The 23,117-nt window shown below is 41.3% G+C and overlaps 1 protein-coding gene across 3 annotated transcripts in view; it reads left to right on the plus strand.

Moving 5' to 3' along the window:
- Positions 1-15,762, plus strand: part of tsc22d3 (TSC22 domain family, member 3) — a 55,376-nt gene extending 39,614 nt beyond the window's left edge. The window contains exons 1-3 of one of the 3 annotated variants that reach the window (XM_079528456.1): positions 3,042-3,405; positions 4,029-4,080; positions 4,704-6,374. In XM_079528456.1, the coding sequence (XP_079384582.1) occupies positions 3,281-3,405; positions 4,029-4,080; positions 4,704-4,958 (432 nt within the window). In that variant the 5' untranslated portion in view covers positions 3,042-3,280 and the 3' untranslated portion in view covers positions 4,959-6,374. Of the gene's footprint in view, positions 1-3,041; positions 3,406-4,028; positions 4,081-4,703; positions 6,375-15,632 lie in introns of those variants that run through there. The other 2 variants (XM_079528455.1, XM_079528457.1) reach the window with 2 other exon arrangements.
- Positions 15,763-23,117: the final 7,355 nt, after the last annotated feature.

Below are 23,117 nucleotides of genomic sequence, written 5' to 3' on the forward strand. Positions count from 1 at the left end.
CATGCAACAATAACACTTATTACATTTGCATTACTTTATTAAAAAGACAGCCTTTGTATCTGCCACATCTTATTTATTAATGACGTACACTGCTGTATGTACAGTGCATACTAACTAACTCACACTTGTGGGTAAACTCATAGCTGGTCACAGCGTATCACAGATAACGTGTTTGTATGTATTTATTGATAGCATGGAGATAAATTGAACCGATTATGAGGGTGGCCACAGTGTGTAGTGCAGTGAGTGCACCCTGGTAGAGACATCTCTACCAGCCTCTGACTAACAATGCTTTATAGATACACAATATAAAGTCTGTCGCCATCCTCTTGTGCATGTACTGGACGGTATGTGTGGCCTTTGTAACTAATATTATTTTAATTGAACATATGAGCGTGGATTATTGTCTACTATATACTTTTTTCTTTTTTTCTTTTTCTTCTTTTTGGGGGGTGTTTCTGCAAACACACACACACTCACACACACACACACACACACACACACACACACACACACACACACACACACACACACACACACACACACACACACACACACACACACACACACACAATACAAACAAGCAAAAGTTAAAATAAGAACAAAACCTGGGCACATGTCTCACTGTCGGACATGTGGTGCAGATGAATAACACTATTATATAATGCTGCTGGCTCTCATGCAGAACTGGAGCCATCTGATGGAAAGTATGGCCGTTAGAGTGACTTGCTGGATCTGGCACAGGCTAAATGGTGTGCCAGTCAGAGTGCAAGGAAGGAACACAGCTGTGGGTGAAGATGCTGCAAGTTCAGACACTGAATGCGATTTGATAAATTGTAGAAAAGTGGAGCAAGAAATGCATGTATACCCGCTCTCTCTCTGTCACTCTTTCCACCTCATAGATTACGGCGTTACGCCTATACTTCCTCACTTGACTGTGTCATTCAACGCAACTTAGGCTATATGGTGGTGTGAATCAGCCTTTACAGTAGTGACTACTGTGGCAAACCTTGACTAAAGAACACTCAACAGAAGGGTCAAATGAATACCAGTTTGTGGACTATAATCATTTGAAACCAGTCAAGCAATACCACGGCATGTGGCTTAAAGTGCGGACGGTAGGGAGCCTTAAACACTGTGTGGCAAACACAGTGTGTATCTAGGCTACCTGCCGTCCACACTTTGTGCATCTGAACCAAGCTGCTGGCACACAGCAGTCTGATCTCCACTCCTTTCCGAGGTAGTGGGATATAATGGAGAGGCTGGGGCAACCGAGAGGCCCCTCATCACCACAGCAGACTTGGTATTAAACCTGACAGCTTTACTGTCACAGCACAAAATACGAGACGACAGGCCCTGTGCACCTTAATGCCCAGTCAATGTGTTTCTGCTCAGTGTCATTAGCCTGACCAAAAGTCAGCCTTTCTCCCCTAATTGTTAGGTTACATAACAGGCCTGTTTTCTATTGCAAAAAGAATGTGGTAGACCTGACCTATGAGGTTTACAAGAGGCTAATTATAACAATAAACTTTATTAATTTAGCACTTATTTATATAGCACTTATCTAAAAGCAAGTTTACCTAGTGTTTTACAGCATGGCAAAGATCAGTAGTAAAAAGCAATAGGCCTACTAATAATCATAATAAAAATGTTAAATAATAAAAGCATACTTGGCAGGGTTTGTTATTCACCCTTTCCTTGTTAGTATAAATGTACCCTTGGATGTTGTCAACAGACAAAATAAAAGTTGCCTTTTGGCTAGATTGACTTGTTATAGTATAAATGTACCCTTGGATATTGTCAACAATAAATGTTGCCTTTTGGGTTTGGTTGCAGGAAGTGATCGACTTTAGATAGCTGTATGCGTTTGCTGTAATGTTGTCCATTGCAGACAGGAAACATCTAGGTTTTGAGGAGGAATAGGGTAAAGGGTCATGGAAAATTCCTACCTAAATCATAATCTCCTGGAGTCCTGGAACGTTTTACTACTTGTGATCAATAGTTAGGCTATATGAGATGATGAATTATACGTGTTCTCCACCAGAGGTCAGTAGTGCTCTGAAAAAATACAGAGGGGAATTTTACAGGGAGATCGGGTGGAAAAGTACGAGGGAATCCCTCAAAACAACCTGGGGGTACCGTGCAGCTGTACATTATGTTATGGCATGTACTGTACTATACAGTGAACACAATAACAAAGTGAAATGAACAATATTTCACAATCGCAGCAATCACAACAATGCAAAGAGACTGTACAGTACACTGTGAGTGTGAACACAATAACAAAATGAGCAAACTGCAGACATGTCTGTCATTTTATGTGAAAGTAGACAGAGAAGGGCACGCAGTAATATTGTTGTATCCATGAATTGCAAAATAATGGCATTGTGCATAGAATAAATGAAAGCAAAAAAAAATAAAGCAAAAATAAATTGGATTATAAAATGCAATAATAAATCACATGAATAGAATAATAATTAACAGAATAATGCATAATAACATTGTTATAAAGAGGATTATAAAATGCAATAATAAATCACATGAATAGAATAATAATGAACAGAATAATGCATAATAACATTGTTATTGGTGTCACAGCAGCACCTCGTACAAATTATAGGCTACAGTTTTGTAAATGTGGTCAATGGATGCAGTCTTAAAGTCTCAAAGACAGTAATGCGAGGTGACCCTTTGTTTATTTGTGAACATAAGGTTACAGTTGCGTTTGTTTTGTTTATTTGTTGTCTATAGTGCAGTGGTTCTCAAAGTGGATGGGGGGGGGCATTGACCCTTACATGTCTGTAACTCTGACAATGTTCATTTGGTTATATTTGTACACTACACTGCCAGAGAGTTAAGGCTCGGCCCGGAGACCTTGAAATGTAAAAGTTTGAGAACCATATATATTGCGTCTTTGGGAGTTCTTAAAACTCGGTCAACACGAGAGAGGCGGAGTTGAGTTCAGAGGGAGGGCAGAGGAAGGGGAAAATCATGCCAGGCCACTCATTTGACTAATTTATTCACGCGTCAAATGACGCCGGCTACCCGGCTCGTTTATATTGCTGCCGGGTGCAGAAAATAGCATCAGTCTTCTGAAACTCAACGAAGCTCAAATCACCCGACACTGCACTAAACTCAACCTCTGAGTTATCAGTGCATCGTGATTTAAGCTGAAACAAAGCAAAGCAAAACAAAAAAAGAACCCGGATTTATATCTTAGGTGACCGACTAAATCGCAAGCGTGGCGAGAGGTATTATCCAAACGAGTCTGGTACTCGAAATGAGCACGGAGATGTTCGCCAAAACACCAATGGAGGTGGCCGTCTACCAGTTGCACAACTTCTCCATCTCCTTCTTCTCGTCGTTCGTGGGGGGAGATGTGGTATCGGTCAAACTTGACAACAGGTAAATATCTGGAATGTTTAGGCGAGGTGCTGCGTTGCATGAAGGCATGCATTTGCGATAATTTAATGTGTAATATTAAAATCATTAAATCAACAACATAGGCCACTTTTCCGTTGACCGACCGATATAACTAAAACCTACAGATTGTCTCGCAAGAGCGATCGATCACGCAAAACAAAAAGAAGAGGAAGAAACGGGATAAGCCAATGCACAATTTTTAATGCAGGGATGCATTTATTTGCGTGTGCCGCGCTGTGCACTGTACATGATACAGTGTTAAGGTCTGCTAGGCTCTCGAACTTTGAGCCACAAAAGTGGCCCACTGCCCTCATAACTTGTAGGCTGCCAACAATTCAAAAATATTTAACATGCAGTCCGTGGCATGTTGAGACTGAGTAAACTACATTAGTCTACATTATCAGAATGGACAAGTTTTCCTTGCATAAGAAGGAAAAAAATTACTGGTCTTAGGCTGCCTATTCACCACATAATACCAGGCAGTCTGGTATGTTACATAGGAGAGGTTTCATTAAGCTAGAGTGAGTGTTCCACGGTGTTGACTGAATTAACTTTTAATGTGTTTTGATGAGTCATCTTATGGTTTCTGTTTTCTTTCTTTGCAGTGCCTCTGGTGCTAGCGTTGTGGCCATCGACAACAAGATAGAACAAGCAATGGTAAGCTCATTCAAAAATATTTTATGTGGCTGGTATAGGCCTACTAATTTGTCTACTTCTGCAGCACCTGCCAAACTAAATGAACATCATGACCTGTTAGTTTTAATCCTTAGAGCTCCCAAAAGGAAGGGCACTCCTATTATGGCAGTGCACTGTGCAGCTATGGCCTACTACTTGATATTAACAAGAGTAGCCCTAGTGGTGATGTACATGTTCTTATCATGCATGGAGAACATGGATGCATGCTTAATTGAAAATTCACACACAAAAGTAGATTTAGATTTTTTTTTCAAGCTCAGAAGATGATTGCAAAAACCCTTTAAAAAAGTCAACATTTTATTTTAACACATCCTTGTGTCAACGTTAATGCTATTAATTAGATGGCACATGCTAAATAAGATGACATATTGTGATTTATTCTCACAAGATCCAGGCCTGTTTTTACTTCCCATGGATGCTATTGAGGATATAATTTGCAACTTTACAGTGTTATTGTGATGTGGACAATACTAGACTTGGGCAAAACGCTGTGTTCACCTCAACACGTAGACAGATGTAATACATGTTGACCTGCTTGTTGTCTAATTGGACCCCCTCCCCCACCTTCTTCTGTCCATGGGCAGGATCTTGTCAAGAACCACCTGATGTATGCAGTACGCGAAGAGGTGGAAATCCTCAAAGAGCAGATCAAGGAACTGGCTGAGAAGAACAACCAGCTGGAGAGAGAGAACAACCTGCTCAAGAACCTAGCAAGTCCAGAGCAGCTGGAGAAGTTCCAATCCCGCATTCCCGCAGACAACCTGCTAGCCCTGGATAACCACCAGCCTATCAAAGTGACCCCCGACCATCACTCCCTCAGTGCTGGCTCTGCTGTGTAAGTGGCTCTGCCTAGGGGCGGGCAGAGCCACAGCCAAGTAACAATAATGGACCTCCATGGTTTTTAAACGTTAGAGTTGTAAAGTAATCGCCGCTGTTGAGCAGCTTCCCTCGCACGAAGTGGAAGAGAGGGAAGCGTCGGAGCGGTAAATGATCGATGAAACCCACAACTGCTGACATATAAAAGCACAACACACACACAAAGACGCTCTGACTGGCGGTGGTCTCAGGCCCATCCTCTGACACCATTAGAGTCGTTGTTTTTTCTAGTCTTTCTGTGTAGACAAAAGCGCTAGGAGCGAAGGCTGACTGTACGCCAGCGAGCGCTTGCTACGGGACTCAGGGCTGGGGGTGCTTCCCCCACCTAGTCTTGCCCTTCCTACAAGAACCCCTTTCTCTCGAAAGGGGTTAGGAGGTGTGATAGGACTGGTCCCGCAAGGTGCTAACTTGGAATGGCTGAGGAAGAGGAGGAAGCCTCCCCATTAAAGGTCAAGTCAAGGAAGTGGACGTCTTGAGACGGCCCTCCATGTCTCAACACAAAGAACCCCAACATGTGGACTGATCTCGGCATACAAGCTCCACAATTTCAAAACCATACACTTAAGTAACCTTTAGTTTAAGACCTTACCGGCAGTAGTATATTGCTCATTATGTTAATGTACTTTTTAAGTATAACAAGAATCATAACGAAAATAATCAAAAGGACAGACTTGGGTAGCAAAGGTAGCAAAAATGCTTGTATTTTCTGCAGTTGGGGCTTGCTGCTTATTGGGGGTAAAACAAAAACGAATCCTGCTATTTTCTTCTGTTTTTTGTGATTAACAAAAAAATCTGCATTTGTAAAATAGGAGTACACTGTTCTGTAAAGGTGATTTTTGTTTTGTTTTATACATATAGCAAAAATATGGAGGAGATGGACATATCTACCCCTCCTTTGCCTAGCTCTGCACAGTAAAGGATAGCTACAATGATATGTATATAGTCTTGAAAGATTTAGTGCAGTGAAGATGGTGAGCAAGCATCTGCTTGCATTTCTTGCTGCAGATGCACTCCTGACTTTGGTCAGCATTTTCCACAGAATCTGGTCCCCTGTTTGATGGTCAGATGCCAACTTGAAAACAATGGCATGACAACAGTGCCTGTCAGTACTAGTAGTAAGAGAGGAACACATTTCCACAATGAGCTCTGTTGTTGTTTGTCTACTAGATACCAAAGACTTTGCCTCACTGAAAGCCAAGCAACCCAGGACCACATGTACAACTTCACAGGGACAAGTCTTGTTAGCTATAGCTAAGGTTATCTCTTTTGTAAAGATAACGGTATTGTTGCTGTACTGTATCCAAGAAGCAGGTGTTCACTAATGGTGTATGGATACGAATGCACATTTGCAATAAACCTTATGTTTACACAATACAGTATTATCTTCTGTCTTCTTTAACCGCTTAAACCAAACAGTATATACTTCAATGTCTGTATGTCATGCTCTTTTTTTTTTCTTTTCTCCTCAATACCAAATCTCATCACTGAAAATATCTACAATCTACAACATGTCGCATTGTGTTGGCTTGTGATCTTGTAAATATTTCCAGTGAATTTCGTTGAATGTTTGTATAGGGAATTAGGGATGCTAATTGACGCTAGTTGATGTGGTTAAAATGAAGGTAGCTGTGTCTACATAGTTGCTGTACTTACATACTATAGGCTTCAATGTGTTACATGCATCTTGTGCATTTCACCACAAAATTGCCAATGCTAGTACCTCGCAACAGCAGAGTGCACACTTTTTAGTCGACATCAGGGGCCCTGCTAATGGCAGTGAACTGAAGTAATAATAGCTAGGTTGTCAGTGGGGTGGAATCTGCAAGAGGTGGAAAATGGCTTGCCATCAGTGTTTTCCCCTCAGACACTTTGGCAGCCAGTCAGTGAAGCAGTGTGTAACCGGAGACGTGGTTGGTTTCCCTGCGGTGTAGGCCAGGCGCGACTCTCATCCATTTCTGAGAGTCCAGTCCGCCGAGTCCGTGGGCCATACTGTATGTATGAAGGTTTGGTAGCATCCACACTATATGGTTGCATACTGTAGGGCCAAACATGTTTTATAGAGTGTACACCACCTGTGTATGTGAGGTACGCACCTTCTTACATCAGCTTTATTTTATCAACCAATAGTACCAAATGTAGATTTGTACTCCTCATCACCCTTAATAGATAGGGCCCAGCTGGGTCTGTTGGAAAGCCCACAGCCCACTGGTGATCACATAGCTCACCAGTGAATACAGTGTGTCTCGTTTGTTTCCCCCTCAGACAAAAAAACAAGTTCTCTTCAGATGTTAGTGTTTAAAATGTCATAAACAAGTGATTTATTTCAATGAAACATGACCCAGATTGATGTATTTGTTCTTGTTCTTTACTCTAGAGGTTTGTAGTGGTGCTAGTGTTTGTGTGGTGTTCAGTCATCTAGTGAAGTCGTTATTAGATAGCACATTAGTACTCTTACATAAGGATATTAGAATCAGACTTGTTCTATTTCTTCCTCTTACTAAACTCACAGGGCACCCGATGAATCCTCTGTGAATGTCATTGGGAAAAAACTGCTCAGAATGAGCCACTGTAGGGTACTTAGTAGTTTTATAATTTGTGTGCTATGAATGCCAACACTTTCAACTGTCTTGCCTGTTAAAACTGGAAAAAGCTGTGACTTGTACAACTATATGGTGCACATATTCTACCGCCCACATACAATTCTGATAGAAATCTGGAGACAATTAGTATTGGCTTGAAATTGGTAGGTTACTTTGTTTTTGTACCAGTTCTATTTTGAGATTATTTGGTAACAATTGCATTTTTAGGTCGTGTCTGTTGTCAAACATACTGTTGGACTGGATATAGTACCATTTGTGTGTCTCTGAACAATCACAGCATCATATTCTACAAAAATAGTTAGTGAATTCTAACTGTAAATTTCAGTTAAATATCAATTTAAACCTTTTGTTTGAAGCTGTTCTGTCTGGGAGCATCAAGCAGCAGGCAGCTACAGTATGAGCGGCAGTTCTGCTGGATTACTGGTATGTTATGCAATGAAAAAACATCTGGTTCAGATGGAAATTTTGGTGGGTGTGCTGGGACAAGTGGACCCAGCCTAAATGTGGTTACATTCGCATGCAAGGGATTGGCTTGGCAAGGAAACATAACCATACAAGGGGCTTTGAACAGTTTAAAAACAGAGTGCCAGAGCCAACATAATTTGCAGTTATATTAGTGTGCTGAATGATAGCTTAATCTTCTATTGTGTCTGTGCCTGCACAGTGCAGACAAAGCATTCAAAAAGCTCAATGTCAATAGAAGACTAGAAATTATATAAAAATATCTGATGTTATGTTTATCTAATTTCATATTCGTCTTATCAAAGATAATCTCATTGTATTTGGATTGCATCTGTATGGTTGCTGACATGATACTGCAAATAGTCCAGGAACAGATATTAAAGCTGGTATGTTTGTAGGCTAACGGCTAAAGGCTTTACTCATGATATTCTACAGACAGTGCCTATCTCCTATCTTGTCCAAAGTTCAACGGCAACAGACGTGTTAGTCATTACATCACAAATTAAAGCTGGCTTGGACTTGTTTCATGGATAACCAACTTAATCCACAGCCATGTATCTGGTACATAAACTTACAAGTTTGCTATACTGATCAGAATGAAGAGACGTTCATTCATTTATAAATGTTTTGCTCTGCGATTGGATTATTATTACCCTTTCCGCATACATGCATGGCAAGGTATTGTAACCAGAACTGTTTGTGTCTGTGGCACTGTATCTGCGGCGTGCACAAAAGTACAGATGGGTGCATGGACTTTCATGAAACTTGAGAATATAGGTCAAAAAGGTCAAGGGGCAAGGTGACCATCAATGTTAAGGTCAAAACTACTACTAATTGACCATATATCTCAGGTGAACGGATGGAACAAAATATGTTGGGGTGGGGCAGGGTTTACTTTGTACCCCAGGCCCTCAAGTCATTAATCAATATAACATTGAAGCCTGCACAGATCCAACTGCAGAAATCCTGCAGAAACCCTCTCACAGCAGGGCTCAGCTGTAATTTATGACACATTCATCATTCACAACGTGAGAATGGCCACTAAATATTCTGCTTTCAAGGCCTTGCCACCTGAGTTTGCAGCATGCAGAAGCGGAATACAGCCAAGAAGAGAAAACGTATTTTAATGTCACAAATCACATGCTTTTTTATGTTGTTGTTGGCTCTGTTGTTTTGTTGTTTCGACCGTAGGTCGCATTTACTATGAAAACCTGCATCTCCCTTCTCCATATATGGTCACGCCTGTCTCTTCTGGCCACCAATGACACAAGATAAACAAAAAACTAAAGTTAAAACTATTCAACAACATAATTTTAGGTGCAAGATATTGCTCTGTGATTGATCTGTTTAGTAAATACATACAAATGCTATTTGTATGTGTTTACTAAGTTATATTTACAGTTGTTTACTGTGTTAAATAGCCCTCACAAAGTCATCAATTTGTTGTGATGTGAACTTCAAACCAATTTGGACCTTAAAATGTTGCACCTGAAATTGGGCACATATATTTGACCTTGATTTCTGGTCAGCATTTAATATGAAGTCATTACTTTATCAATAAAGTCAGACTGGAAAAACAAACGAAACCAGCATTAGCAGTGGCATCATTATATTTATTTTATGTTACAACTCTTGACTCTCTGATTGTGACTAATCCATTGTAAATCTCTTGTATTGGAGTCATGGTATTTGTTGTTTATGGTGGAATATCTTTACTGTCTAGATTCTAGAACCATGTCAAGAATTCAGCCAGCTCACAACATCTTACGCAAAACAAGCAGAGTAAGGAGAAAAGGTTCAGATGTGGTTGTTTTCATATTGAAGGTAGGAACGCACAGCAAGAGATGGTCATAAATGAATGCTGAGGCCCCAACCCTGACACATACAGGGCCAAAGGAGAGAATGTTACATGTGTAATTTATGGCTAAGATAACTTAGATAAGATAATATAAGATAAGATAATTATAAGACAAATATTGATTGATCACTGGAAGGAATTAAACGTGTCATATAGCAGCAACAGCAGTAAGAAAGAATAAAGAACCAAACCAAGATAGATCATAAAGAATAAAAATAAAATAAGAAATGACTGAGCTGCTGGTTAATGATGTCGGCACCGGATCTCTGAATGAGTATAGAGAACATAATGTAGACTACAGTCTATCAATAACGGTAGCTACAGTACAGCGAATATGCTGTATGAAAAGCTTGTGTATACAAATGTAAAAAACAAACTTAAAAGGCACACAATAATTAACAGAACTGGGAAATGCGTTATATAGAATCATACAATCTCTAAGTCCTTGTGTTCTCTTTTTCCCCACTAAGCTGTCACAATATGTGTTGCATTCCTCTCCACTAATCATTCCCAGGCAGCAGCTGACTCACATGTTCACAAATCAGTCTCTTCTATCAGTCAACCACATCATGTTAGCCCAGGTAACCCACCGCCTGGTCTGATCAACTAATTAAGCGCCAAGAGGCAATTTCCTAATTTGACCATGACATAATTACATATCCCCTTGATCGAATTGTGACATTCATATTGGAACATGACACTGTAAAATTAACCACTTTTAAGAGATTTACCAGAGACATTACGGAATTGCAACTTAAATTGAACTTAATTTAACCTCACTGTTTTTAATCTCTTATCTTCACAAAAGCCCTTCTCAGGATACGCGTAGCAATTAGCTTTTGATAAGCACTATGATACTTAATTGCACCTTAATAATTTTGGCTATACATAGGCTAGTTATTACTACTTACAGTATATCACTACTACACATCTATAGCCAATATAAGGTCAACATACAGTCTCCCTGGCATTTCGTTGACTAGCTGTTCACATCTTCCCAGGTGTTTGGCAGGCTGTTTCAAACTGTGTGGTTTCTCCTTAGTGTTTGATTTGTAGAATACTGTAGTGGCCATTTGCTCAGCATGAGCACACAGAGACAGAACAGTTGGAGTTAAGTATCTTGCTCAGGAACACTTAAAGGACCACTTCACCACTTTTCAACTTCTCTTCCTATAATTGGTCCTAACTAATGTTCATGATAAAATACCACCATTTTTTCCTACTAGTCTGTGTCTCATAGGAGGGCTGTGGGCAGTTCAGAAACCCGTCCACCAGTGACATCATCGATGGTGAATCCAAGCTAATAGAAACGGCAGCCTTTCTTTTCCTGAAAAGTTGCAATGCAAAAGTTGAAGCCATCGTTCTCACGATAATACAAATCTAAATATATTTTAAAACAAATCTGCAAAAATCTGCCTAATGATGATGTCACTGGTGGACGGGTGTCCGAACTGCCCAAAGCCCTCCTATGAGACACAGACTGAATAGGAAAAAATGTTGGTGTTTTATCATGAACATTAGTGAGGACCAATTATATGAAGAGATGTTGAAAAGTGGTGAAGTGGTCCTTTAACCTGTCTTAAAGGCAGACAAGGTTTTGAGAGTGCATATACTGTATGGACAGGGTACTGCAAGCTGCATAATGATCAACTAGAAAAAGTGCCCCTCGGGGCACAGGTCTCCACCAGGCCAGGTCAGCTTGTGGCCTCCATGTTAATTGGGTGCCATTTCTTCTTACGCCTTTGATGGCAATTTTGTTCCAAAAATGTGTTTTGCAAAATCCACCTGTTGGTGGCGCTAAAAACAGGCCAATGTGAAAAGGGTGGGATATATTCCTCTTTAGGAAAGTGCGTGAAAGATTTCACGTAAATTGCACGCTGCGTTCATGATTAGAGGCTTTTTGTTCAAAGCGGGCCAATCCTGCAAACTTTGAAAGTCAATGTTAGCCAATTAGGCTGGAATATGAAACATCGGACAGATCCATCTTGGGCACATGACTATACAGATACTGTGTAACGATTTGCGGGATTTTTGGACAAAATCTGGAGGAGTAATAACAAAAAATGTGTTTTACAAAAGTCGGCCTCCTGGTGGCGCTATAAAAGGCAGATGTGAAAAATGCAGGTCAAAGGTTTGTCCTTGGCCTCTAGGGAGTGTGCGTGCAACGTTTCATGCAGATTGGTGCAGTTATATGTAAAAATGGTGAAAAGCTGCCTCAGGTTCATCGTTGGCATCTAGGGAGTGTGTGTGCAACGTTTGGCATCGACAGGGTTTTAACGGTGCCGGAGATTAGCTGCTAACGGACGGACGGCGGAACGGATGGCGGGACGGACACACGGACGGAGGGCAAAACATACTCTCTCCCCATGCCTTCGGCCTGGTGGAGACAATAACTACTGCAATTGAAATGGATAGAGCTACCACATGATTTAAAAGAAACAGTCCCACACAAAACAAACGTTGCAGAAGAGCCTTTCATTGCTATTCACTCACTCCAGTGTCTGAGAGAGACAATCAAGAATGAAAGATGTAGTGGTTTATTGTGGCAATAGTGTAAGCCTACCATTCGAATGCACCGCCTGTATTCTTTTGTGAAATACTTAAACACACTTTACAACTTTTCATTTCATTGTATTTAGCTGGGCCACAGAGCCCAGGACTCAATGCAGTTATAGTCAGATACTAATCTGATCTACTAATCAATTTAGCGGTCTGAAAGCCTTTTCAATTGCACAGGGAAGTTAATGGATTATCTGCATCTTTTTTTTTTTCCTTTCAAGGAATTCTCAAGGACCATGTAAGTCTCTAGTATCTTTGTTTATTAGTCTCTGCCACAAACAAACCGAACTGCTTGAAGAACAGCTATAATTCACCAGCTTATGCAACTGTCTCTCCTCCCATTGTGGTGTGTTTGGGTGACCGTGACCACTGTGTGGTAAACATCCCTCATCCTCTGTTATAGTTTCGGCCTCCGCGAAGACAACTGTCACTTGGTCTCAGGAACTGAAAGATGTAAACAGACGAGGAAATTAAATCTGCCCAAGGAGATTTGGATCAATAGCACACCGTTTATTACTGCACAGTTTCAAATTAGTTTTTCCCCCCAATCATTATGCTTTTCTGTAAAAGATCCAATAAACAAAACAACAACTACACATAACCATAAAGCACAAAACAACATATCACAAAGACAATGAGGTCCCCATCTGTACACAGAAAACCAACCTACAGACATGGCAGTTTTTTGTCTCCACCAGGCCGAAGGCATGGGGAGAGAGTATGTTTTGCACTCCGTCCGTCCGTCCGTGTGTCCGTGTGTCCGTGTGTCCGTCCGTCCGTGTGTCCGTCCGTCCGTGTGTCCGTCCGTCTGTGAACAGCTAATCTCCGGCACCAGAATTTCCAGAATGGCCTGTTATAGCGCCACCAGGAGGCCGCTTTGTGCAAAACAAGTTTTTGGACAGTACACCTACATATTTTGTCCAAACATCACGCAAATTGGTACACAGTCTCTCTAGAGCCATTCAACGAAACGGGTCTTTCAGATTTCTCAGACTCCATCCTGATTGGCTAAGATTGGCTTCCAAAGTTTGCAGGAGTGCTCGGTTTCAAACAAAATGCTGCAAATCAGGAACACATCATGTGATTTCCGTGAAATTGTGCACGCACATTCCCACTAGGCAGAGGAAGAAATGCCCCATGAACATTTTCAACTCAGCCTCATGGTGGCGCTATAACTGGCCGAAAAGTGTTTTTACCTCTAACTGCACGGATCTGTGAATAACTTTGTATGCCAACTCCCTAGAGGCCAAGGAAAAACCTTTGCCTGGAATTTTTCACATCTGCTCTTTATAGCGCCACCAGGAGGCCGACATATGTAAAACACATTTTCTAATATTACTCCTTCAGATTGTATCCAAATTTCACGCAAATCGGTACACATGCTCTCCATAGTCATGTGATCAAAACGGGTTTGTTTGATTTCTCATAATCCACCCTCATTGGCTACGATTGGCTCCTAAACTTTTCAGGAGTAGCCCGCTTTGTACCCGTTTTGTACAAATCGCCACAACTACTCAACGCAGCGTCCGATTGTGCTGAAACTGTGCATGCATATTCCCACTAGGCTTTGGAAGAAATGCCACTTGACCGTTTTCAAATCAGCCTCATGGTGGCGCTACAACAGGCCAAGCCGCGACACACACACACACACACACACACACACACACACACACACACACACACACACACACACACACACACACACACGTTTATATTGCTCCTAAACATTTTGCCAAACATCACACACACACACTCCTATCCTCCTGGTGGAGACCTGTGCCCAGAAGGGCACTTTTTCTAGTTAATGCTGCAATGGCTGATGAGACAAAACTCCTGCTAAAACGAAACCCTTTTCCACTTCAAGGTTCTGTCATTTGTTATTGAAAGTGCTGTGATATGAGGATATGTTGGCTGTCTGTCACATGAACCATCGCTGCCTTCTTTCTCACATGCTGAAAGACCCTGTTACAGTATGTAGTGTACAAGCACTTGGATTTCCATACTGGATTAATTTCCACACTGATTTACACATTCATTTCTCACAAATTCTATTATGGGATGTTAAACAATGTAGAATTGTCTGACGCTGCAAAAGTTCCCATTCTTATAGGTCTAAATGGGAAATGGGTCTGATACTGTATGATTTCAGAGTTATGTCAATACTGTAATAACAATGATTATGTCATCATCTGTTACAGAATGAATAGCAGTGTTTGACATAGCGTGGCTTAAAGGCTAATGATCAGCCAGACTGTATCAACAGTCTGGCTGATTTCAAGCATGTCTGACAGGTATTCCCTGGGGCAAACATGTCTGTCAAACACTTGACAGACATGTCACTTGGCACTTGGCGATGAAAGAAAGGTTTCATGAGATTCAACGTGAACAAGTTTGTCTGACACCAGCACTAAACTAAAGAAACAATGTAACAATAGAAAGTGGCATGGATTAAATGAACCAAATCCTAACTAGGGTACGGTATATAGTTTTTTCTTGACCCTTGACAGTTTTAAATCACACATTGTGAGACAGAATTTACATTCAGATGTATAGCATTGCCTTCAGGAGCAAACGAGAGAAAAGTTTGTTTATGCAAATGTGTATGTGTATGTCTACACATGGAAAGCGTATGACGGTATGCATATTAATCTGTTTGAGTCACAGCTGAAATGAGTCTGTCTAAAACAATGACATTGGTGTCCTAGAATTCCCAGGCAAAACAAATAAACAAAGTAGCCTACTGTAGTATTGTAGTATGACCATGAGTATGTCCAAAAAGCAATAATGAAACCTTTAAATATTATTTAACATACAAAACAAATAATGTGGTAAGCAATGTTGCAATTGTTTTTACACTCCTTATTGCACACATTTGTACATTTTAAGGGAAGTTGTATACAACGTAGTTTCAGGAGTGGGGACCTCCTTCTGCTTGTCACGGCCACTCCCCAGTCCCCACTCATCTCCTTATCATCTGCATTCTCTTATCAGCCAGCCAATCCCCATTACAATCACCACTGTATAAATACAGAGCTGTCACTCGTTCTTACTACTAACGTTACGTGGTCTTGAACAGTCCTCCCATCCACCCTCATCCCCTAGTACCACCTCCTTCTTCTCATTCTCGCCTTTCCTACTGTTTTATCTATCTCTTCTAGGAACCCGGGGCAGTATCGGAACGGAGACGACCGCTCAGCACTCACCGAGCGAGCATTGATGGCTGTCCACTCCTGAGACTACTCCCTCACCCTGAGTCACACCCTATCTGGGTTCCCCATTCATACTCATCCATCCCTTTTCGTTCAATAAGCAGAAGGTGTGGTCTCAGTGAAAACGTGTTTCAAATTCAACAACAAAGCTGTTTCAACTTTCAACAACTGCATCATTTTGATTTCACGCAGACTAAAAGGGCTCCATTTTCGTTCGAGCATTCTAAATACACTATTTGGAGATTTAGCAGTGGGGAAGGGGCGTTCCCGCACTAAAGTGGCTATTTTGGTCACCTGTCTAAATCCCTAAAACACCTCCGCTACCCGTTACATTATGCATAGGTGTGATTTGGGCGTAACAATAATGAAACCAATCACCGTGCCACATGCCATTGCCTTTAAGAGATCCCTTATCCGTTGCCCGTTATGCCCAGTTCTATATTGCTTCATAGCTTTACGGTCTATAGCCCATGGCATGGAAGAGTGATGCGTTGCTGCCTTGAAGTCTCACTTGTGCTGCGCTGTGATGAAACTGAACGAGCAAATGGAATCACGCACAATGGCTGGCACAAGTCAAATAACTTCTTTGACTAGACAATTATATAAACACAATGGACACAAGGAAGTGACAGGTCACAGCAGGCACTCACTTCTGCTGATTATAAGAAAATTACAAAGAGATGCAATAGGAGAATAAGGAGAGATGATCAAGCAGCCTGACTCCGCGGACCTCACCATTGAAGGCACACTCTACCAAACTAATTTGGCATACGGCTTATGGGTGCTTTTGAACTCCACTATCGCCTTCCCAAATGGCAATTTAGGGGAAAGCGTGCCAACACGCCCATGACCACACATCTAGGCGAAAAAAACGGTGTCGGCAAAATAGATAGCGGGTGATGCTGGACCAAAATACCATTAAGGGACAGAGCAAGCTCCTATACTCGGGCAGCGGCTGACTTGTGGGCCGCGTCGCGGGTAGCGGCGGCGACGAAAATCAAGCCCTTAATCTTTGCAATTCTTTGTTAAGCTGATTATTGAATCAGATGTCACTTAGGCCCAAACCACACCAATGGAACTAGTTGCAACTCCTTGCAACAAAACAGTTTTAATGTTTACATGTCACACCAATGCAACTCGTTACAACTGCCAACCATTTTGGTTGCATTGGTGCGGTTTGGACCTGAGACAATGCACTTTATTTCCGGTCTTTCAGGGTGGTACAAGGTGACAATAGCATTGAATTTGCAGCTTGTCATATAACTTTCATAATTTCATGAATTCACACAGGTTAAAAAGAGTGGAAGAAGCAGCACTGCATGTGCAACTCTGCAGAATAACATGAGACGTTCGTGTCTGTATTTAGGGTGGGGGAAGGGGGAAGAAAGGCTACTATTTGCGGCATCTTCTAATGGAAATTAGCCCACACCTGTCCTCTGCTATAGTCTCATTTTTAGAGGCAGACTCGGTGAAGAAGGCAGAACACCATGTTCTCTTGGAGCGTTTATTGCCTTCCTGTGGTTTTCTGGGGTTGTGAACTTCACAAGGGTTGCTTTACAACAGTAAATTGATTTATTCTTAGCTGTGGACCGGTGCCACACACTGAAAATTGCAGATCTACAAGGACACAACACGTCACACTACAATAAGTTGTGAGATGGTAGATCGGGTATTTTTGGTGCACAACACACCGCACAACCAAGTATAAATCAGCCTGCCTCAGCCCTATTGAGCTATTTTGGATTAGAAAAAGATGTTTGCAGGCTATGTGTTGCTATATTGCCAGCTAACTGCATCATGGGATTTTATCTTTTTTTTTTCTTCACATTATAGTGCCGGCCACCCCTGTTTGTTTACCCTGCCTTATGCAACCATCGAATTCCAACATTTATTGACTTCATATGGGCTGTCCTGGTTCTATCATAGGCCACACACCTATTCCTGGCATCAGCTATGAATTGTTCATTACATACATACAGGAATAATTATCTATAAAGCACTGAAAGTAAAGTTGACGCATATCTTCTTTAGATAGTTTTTGGAAATCATCAAGTGTGTCTGCTTTTCCAAATGCAAATATTTCCCTTTCTTTATATTACCTTTGACTACCTGGAAAGTAGAATAAATACACATAGTCCGAGGTCGTGTGCACGCATCCGCCTGGGTGACGGCAGACTGCTGGGCGAGCGCTGGCGCTTTGGCATGGGGGGTTAGATCAACATATAGAATGAATTCTGTACTGGCCATATATGGAGCGTGTCCTGAGTCTACAGGGTTTGATGAGGTCAAATCAACATATGGAATGTCAGTACAGGTAAGCTCCATACTGTATATGGAGATCTAAGGGTGGCAGCGGGGGCAGTGTCTTGAGTGTACAGGGTTTGATGAGGGGCCCAGGTAGGGCCAGGCTTTAATTTTCGGGAACTTTTCGGTGGCTGCCGGACGCGGCTGCACTAATATCTTTGGGGCGGGCCCCAAAGATATTAGTTTCATGCAAAAATGGGCATCTCCCTTTGAAAGACACAGTCAATCGGAATGGAATCCAAAAACTCTGACAAATGCATCTCGATTACATGACTACAGAAATATGGTGTACCAATTTGGGTAAGGTTTGGACAAAATCTATAGGAGTAAAAAATGCAAATGGTGGAAATGGCTGTGTCCTATATTTGGGGAGTTGCGTAATGATCTAAGGAATCCAGGGGGAAATAATTTTGATTGTATGAGTACACACACACACACACACAGACTTGGTGCATTTATAGTTAGATATATGTAGCGTGGTAGTTCTTCCTTGGCCTAGTGGGACTGTGCGTGCAAAGTTTCATGGCCAAGCCAATCTTAGCCAATCCGGATGGAATATGAGAAATCGTCTTGAACTCATGGACAGGCGGACAGACGCGGTGAAAACATAGTCTCCAGCCTTCTGACAATGAGTTAAAAAAAATAACAGATGGTAACTGTTAATTAAAGGACAAATCCTTCAGGCAGACAACTCGTGAGCATGCCTACCTGATCAGGTGACTAGTCTCAGAGCGGCTAATTTAAACCTGCTTATTCCTGGCTTCTCTCCTGCTGTGCGGATGTGCACCGCTGCTGCTGCTACTGCTACTGCTACTGCTGTCTCCCTGCCTCGCTTGCTGCTAACCTGCTGCTCATGAAGATTTTGCAAATCCCACCGCCTCCCCAGCATCCACCTGTAGGCTCTGTTTCTAGATCCCCCTCCATGGGGGTCTTATTCATTCCCTGTAATTCTATTTGGCTTATAACTTAACGCAAATGTTAATGTTACAGGGAATGAATAGGGACAGAGCCCTGACGCCAATATATGCTTCATATATCTATGCTCAATTATGCTCAATAAATATATATTCTAAATTAATTCTAAGAGTTGTCTGACTGAACTGAAAATATGTTGTTCCACTGTTGGAATAGTTTTTTGTTTGCTTTAGGCTCACTTCCCTCAACTAATAAAGGAACAACTTAGCTAAAAGAGAAAAGGTAATAGAGTCATCTCTCTTTCTTTTTTTTAAATAAAATTGTTTCATTGTGCACAATGAAATTGCCAAGCATATTACTTGTCAATTAGGATTTGTAATGAATCATGAATGCAGAAAATTATGACAAGTTCCTTCTGCCTTTCTTGGAGTAGGGGTAACTGCATGTGCTACTGTTGCTCTCTAGCCTTGATGTCTGAAACTCATTAAGTCAAGTAACTTCACACCGGGCAGAACAGAAAAGAGATATTCCTGTCTTAATTACAGTAATGAATGTGCATGCTAGTGTAAAAAGACACCTGCCACACCTATGTGTGTGTATTAGGTTCAGTTGTCTTAAGTTGCCAACAAGAAGAAGGCATGTTAATGTTATGTCATAGTATGCATATTATATAGTATCGTAATAATATGGTATATATACAAATAATGTGTATTTGTTGTGTCCCTTTATTATTATTTATTATGTAGTATCACTGCATATTTATTATGCAGTGATACTAAGTGGTACAATAAAGTCAGTGAGACCTTTTGAAAATGTATTCAGTCAAATTGAATAACACATTAAAATGTCCATCCAAGATTGTACATTAAACATTATTTTTTTTCTCCCGTCACCTGCTAAGTAAGTTCTTGTACCTACAGTACAGAGCTAATCAGGTGAACAGATATTTTAAGAAAAGCAAGTTCAAGCTTCGTGTTTATTGTGTAACACCTTTTATTGCCAGCAATGGCACATTAAAACACTCACACACACTTGCCTTCACACACCTTTAACTCAGGGCTGTGTGCAAGAATTCTAGGATAAGGACATGCAGTAAATTAAACCTTTCTGACCTCTAGTTTCACGGCAGCTCAGAACAACACAATTGCTGTCACCTCTAAATGACACGACCAGAGTGAAACCAATTATTACTATAGTAATAATAGAAGTATACTTCTACCACTAGTACTACTTTATTTCATGGTTTACTGTGAAAATAATTACAAGTACAATGATGTACATGTATAAAGGATCAAGGTGATCAGTATTGTCAGGTGTTGTGTACACTGGTACATAGTGGTAAAAATCCTTTTTCTTCAGCTTCTCAGACATTGTAGCAGAAAGAAATTATAATAGCATCAGTACAACAGTGTTCCCCGTATATCTCATCATGTACATTTTCACAATATATATATTTCCCTATTCCTCAAAATAAAAGAGAAGAGGCTTGTTTGATCTGCCTGACAGCTGTCATGAAGCAGGGACAGTGTACTTTGAGGTTGCAAAGGTGTCAGATGAGTTAGATTGGCAAACGACATTCCCAGCTGTTCCATTTAGTGGAAATTACAAGCACGACCTGTCTGTAGGAGGAGGACCAGACAGACAGACAGACAGACAGACCTCAGGAACCCCGTCGCAATAGACCTTTGGCTGACATGAGGGTTGGACATTCTTAACCCCGGGACGAAAATAGCCGACCTACAAGCTCACAATGTGTTGTATATGCTACGTGTTGTGAGTTTGTAGGTCTGCTGTTTTCGTTGTGCGATGCCGTCGTGTGACGGAGCATGAATTAGGCAATAGACTGACAAGTTTGACAGGTTTTATGAGGGAAATATTTTGTTGCCCTTTCCTAAATTACATATTGTACATACTCTGGATAATGATATACAGAACCCTGCATAGCTAGACGAGAGATAATACCTTTCTGTCATAGTTGTCATAACATGTCATAGTTATGAGTCGTGACTTGAAGACCTTGAGCTAAAAATCAGATGCAGTGGCTTGTCATGAAACGTTACATAACATCAGTAACACGTGGGAAATAATATGTAATGTTGCTGCTGAGTATCTTACCACCCCTTATCCCTAAACTTATTTGGCATTTGTTACTATTTTAAAACATTTTAAAATAGTTCAAATAGCTGATCTACAACTTCAAGCTCACAACGTGTCGATGTAGATTGGCTAGTTGAACTATTTTAAAATGTTTTAAAGATAGGGCATGTCTGCTTTGAATACAAATATATTTTTCTGGAATAACGTGCAAAAACCTCAGCAAGCATCTTTTAATCATCACTTTACTTCAGCAGGACTCCATCATCGTGTTGGAAAATGCATTGAAAATGAAACCTTGTAATTAGAACAAATTCAGCCTGAGATGGTTCAGCGGTGTCTCAGATAGGCCACATACATAATGTGTTCTACTTTAGCAAGGCCATAAGGTTTATACTCTGAGCATAGGTCAGTATAAAGGTTTATACTCTGAGCATAGGTCAGACTATAAACATAACCTGGCATATGTTCAGTTGAGTGGGCCCATGCTGTGTCGTCCTGCAGATGAGGGGGATAGGGTGAGACGTTGGGGCTTTGACATACACACACGCACGCACGCACGCACGCACGCACGCACGCACGCACGCACGCACGCACGCACGCACGCACGCACGCACGCACGCACGCACGCACACACGCACGCACGCACACACACACACACACACAGTGTTGCGTAATGCCTATGCATACAGTTGCAGTGAGGACCTGTGTCTATAGCTGAATGAAAGAAGGAAAGTGAAAGAAGACCTCTGGTTCCTATGGCAACCGTGGTGATCTCCAGCCTTCCCTCTGCAGACCCAGTAGAAACCATCCTGAGTTTACACTAGTTTACATTGGTTTATGTATGAGCATGTTACATAAAAGCTTTAGGCTATCCCCCCTGGCCAAGACCTACGCTGAAAAGACTATCAGCGGAAGTGGCGGAAGTGTTGCGTGTAAGATAACTACGTCACGCGGTGCGGCTGTGTTTACTAGTCCCCACCCAATGATCATTTCAGCGGGAATACATTTTCGGGAACACAACGCTGCGATTGGTCAAAAAACGTTAACTTCCGGGGGGGGGGGTTACACGGCGGAAGTCCTGCCTTAGATAGCTTATTTGTCCTAGGTTGTGACCAGGCTCTTCTTTTTCGCAGTTAAGTGAGCCTGGGACCGAGGCTACCATGTGGTGCATTCTTCACAAGTTTTGAACAAAAAAGAGTAGGTGTGACAAGGAGGGTGACTGTCTGTTGAAGTGTATTACACTGTCATTACAATATTGTCAATCACTTTAAATGACAGGTGCATTATTTGTAGCTAATGAACCAGTGTCATTGACATGTCTTGTCAACAAGCTATTAACCGCAATGGTGGGTTTGTTTCTATTAATTTCATTCATTCTTCTGGCATTTCAGCTCTTGTATAATCTCAAACCTTGTAGAACAAGTTTTCAGAAAGATTTAATTGTAGACAATTGCAGGAATTCACACAATACTCAGTTGTCCCTGTGTTGGTAAATCTGGTACAAAAAATACAAAATGGGATAATTTAAAGATACTACGCAGCTCTGACTTAAACTCCCATAACACGTAATTTAACTGACGTCAGTATAGCTAACATCTAACCTTTACTTGAGAAGGTGTTAGAGAAGGATTGGAAATACCATGTGGAGAAAACAAGGTAACAACTACCCTTAACTGAAGACCCCAAAAAACCTTAAACCTGGTGTCAAGTAGTGTCAAGTCACAGCCCTGAAACATACTGGAGTACCATAGAAAAGCTTGCCCAAAACAGGCAAATGTGGATATCCTTTATAATTTGTACCTGCCATGCCCTGCAGGCCAAAAGGCCAGTATGTAAGTAAGTAAGTACAAAAATGATAATGCAAATGATGCAAGCAGCAAGCCCTGTGTTAATTTTAATATTGACTAATGGCTATATTGAGTGCTATCTTTTGTGTATTGCTGCTGTAGCTTTGTGTGCATGAATTCCTGTACTGTTTGGGGAATAACTGACCCTAATTCCAACTGTGCCTATGTAGTTGCCCTTGTGTTTAATGTCAAATTAAGGACAAATCCAAAATGACAGGTTAGAAGTTAACCACGTGTCTGTGTTTAAGCTGGATCCCTAAGGGAAAGAATA

The sequence above is a fragment of the Electrona antarctica genome, assembly GCF_951216825.1.
Source record: "Electrona antarctica genome assembly, chromosome: 1".
Classification (NCBI taxonomy): Eukaryota; Metazoa; Chordata; class Actinopteri; order Myctophiformes; family Myctophidae; genus Electrona; species Electrona antarctica.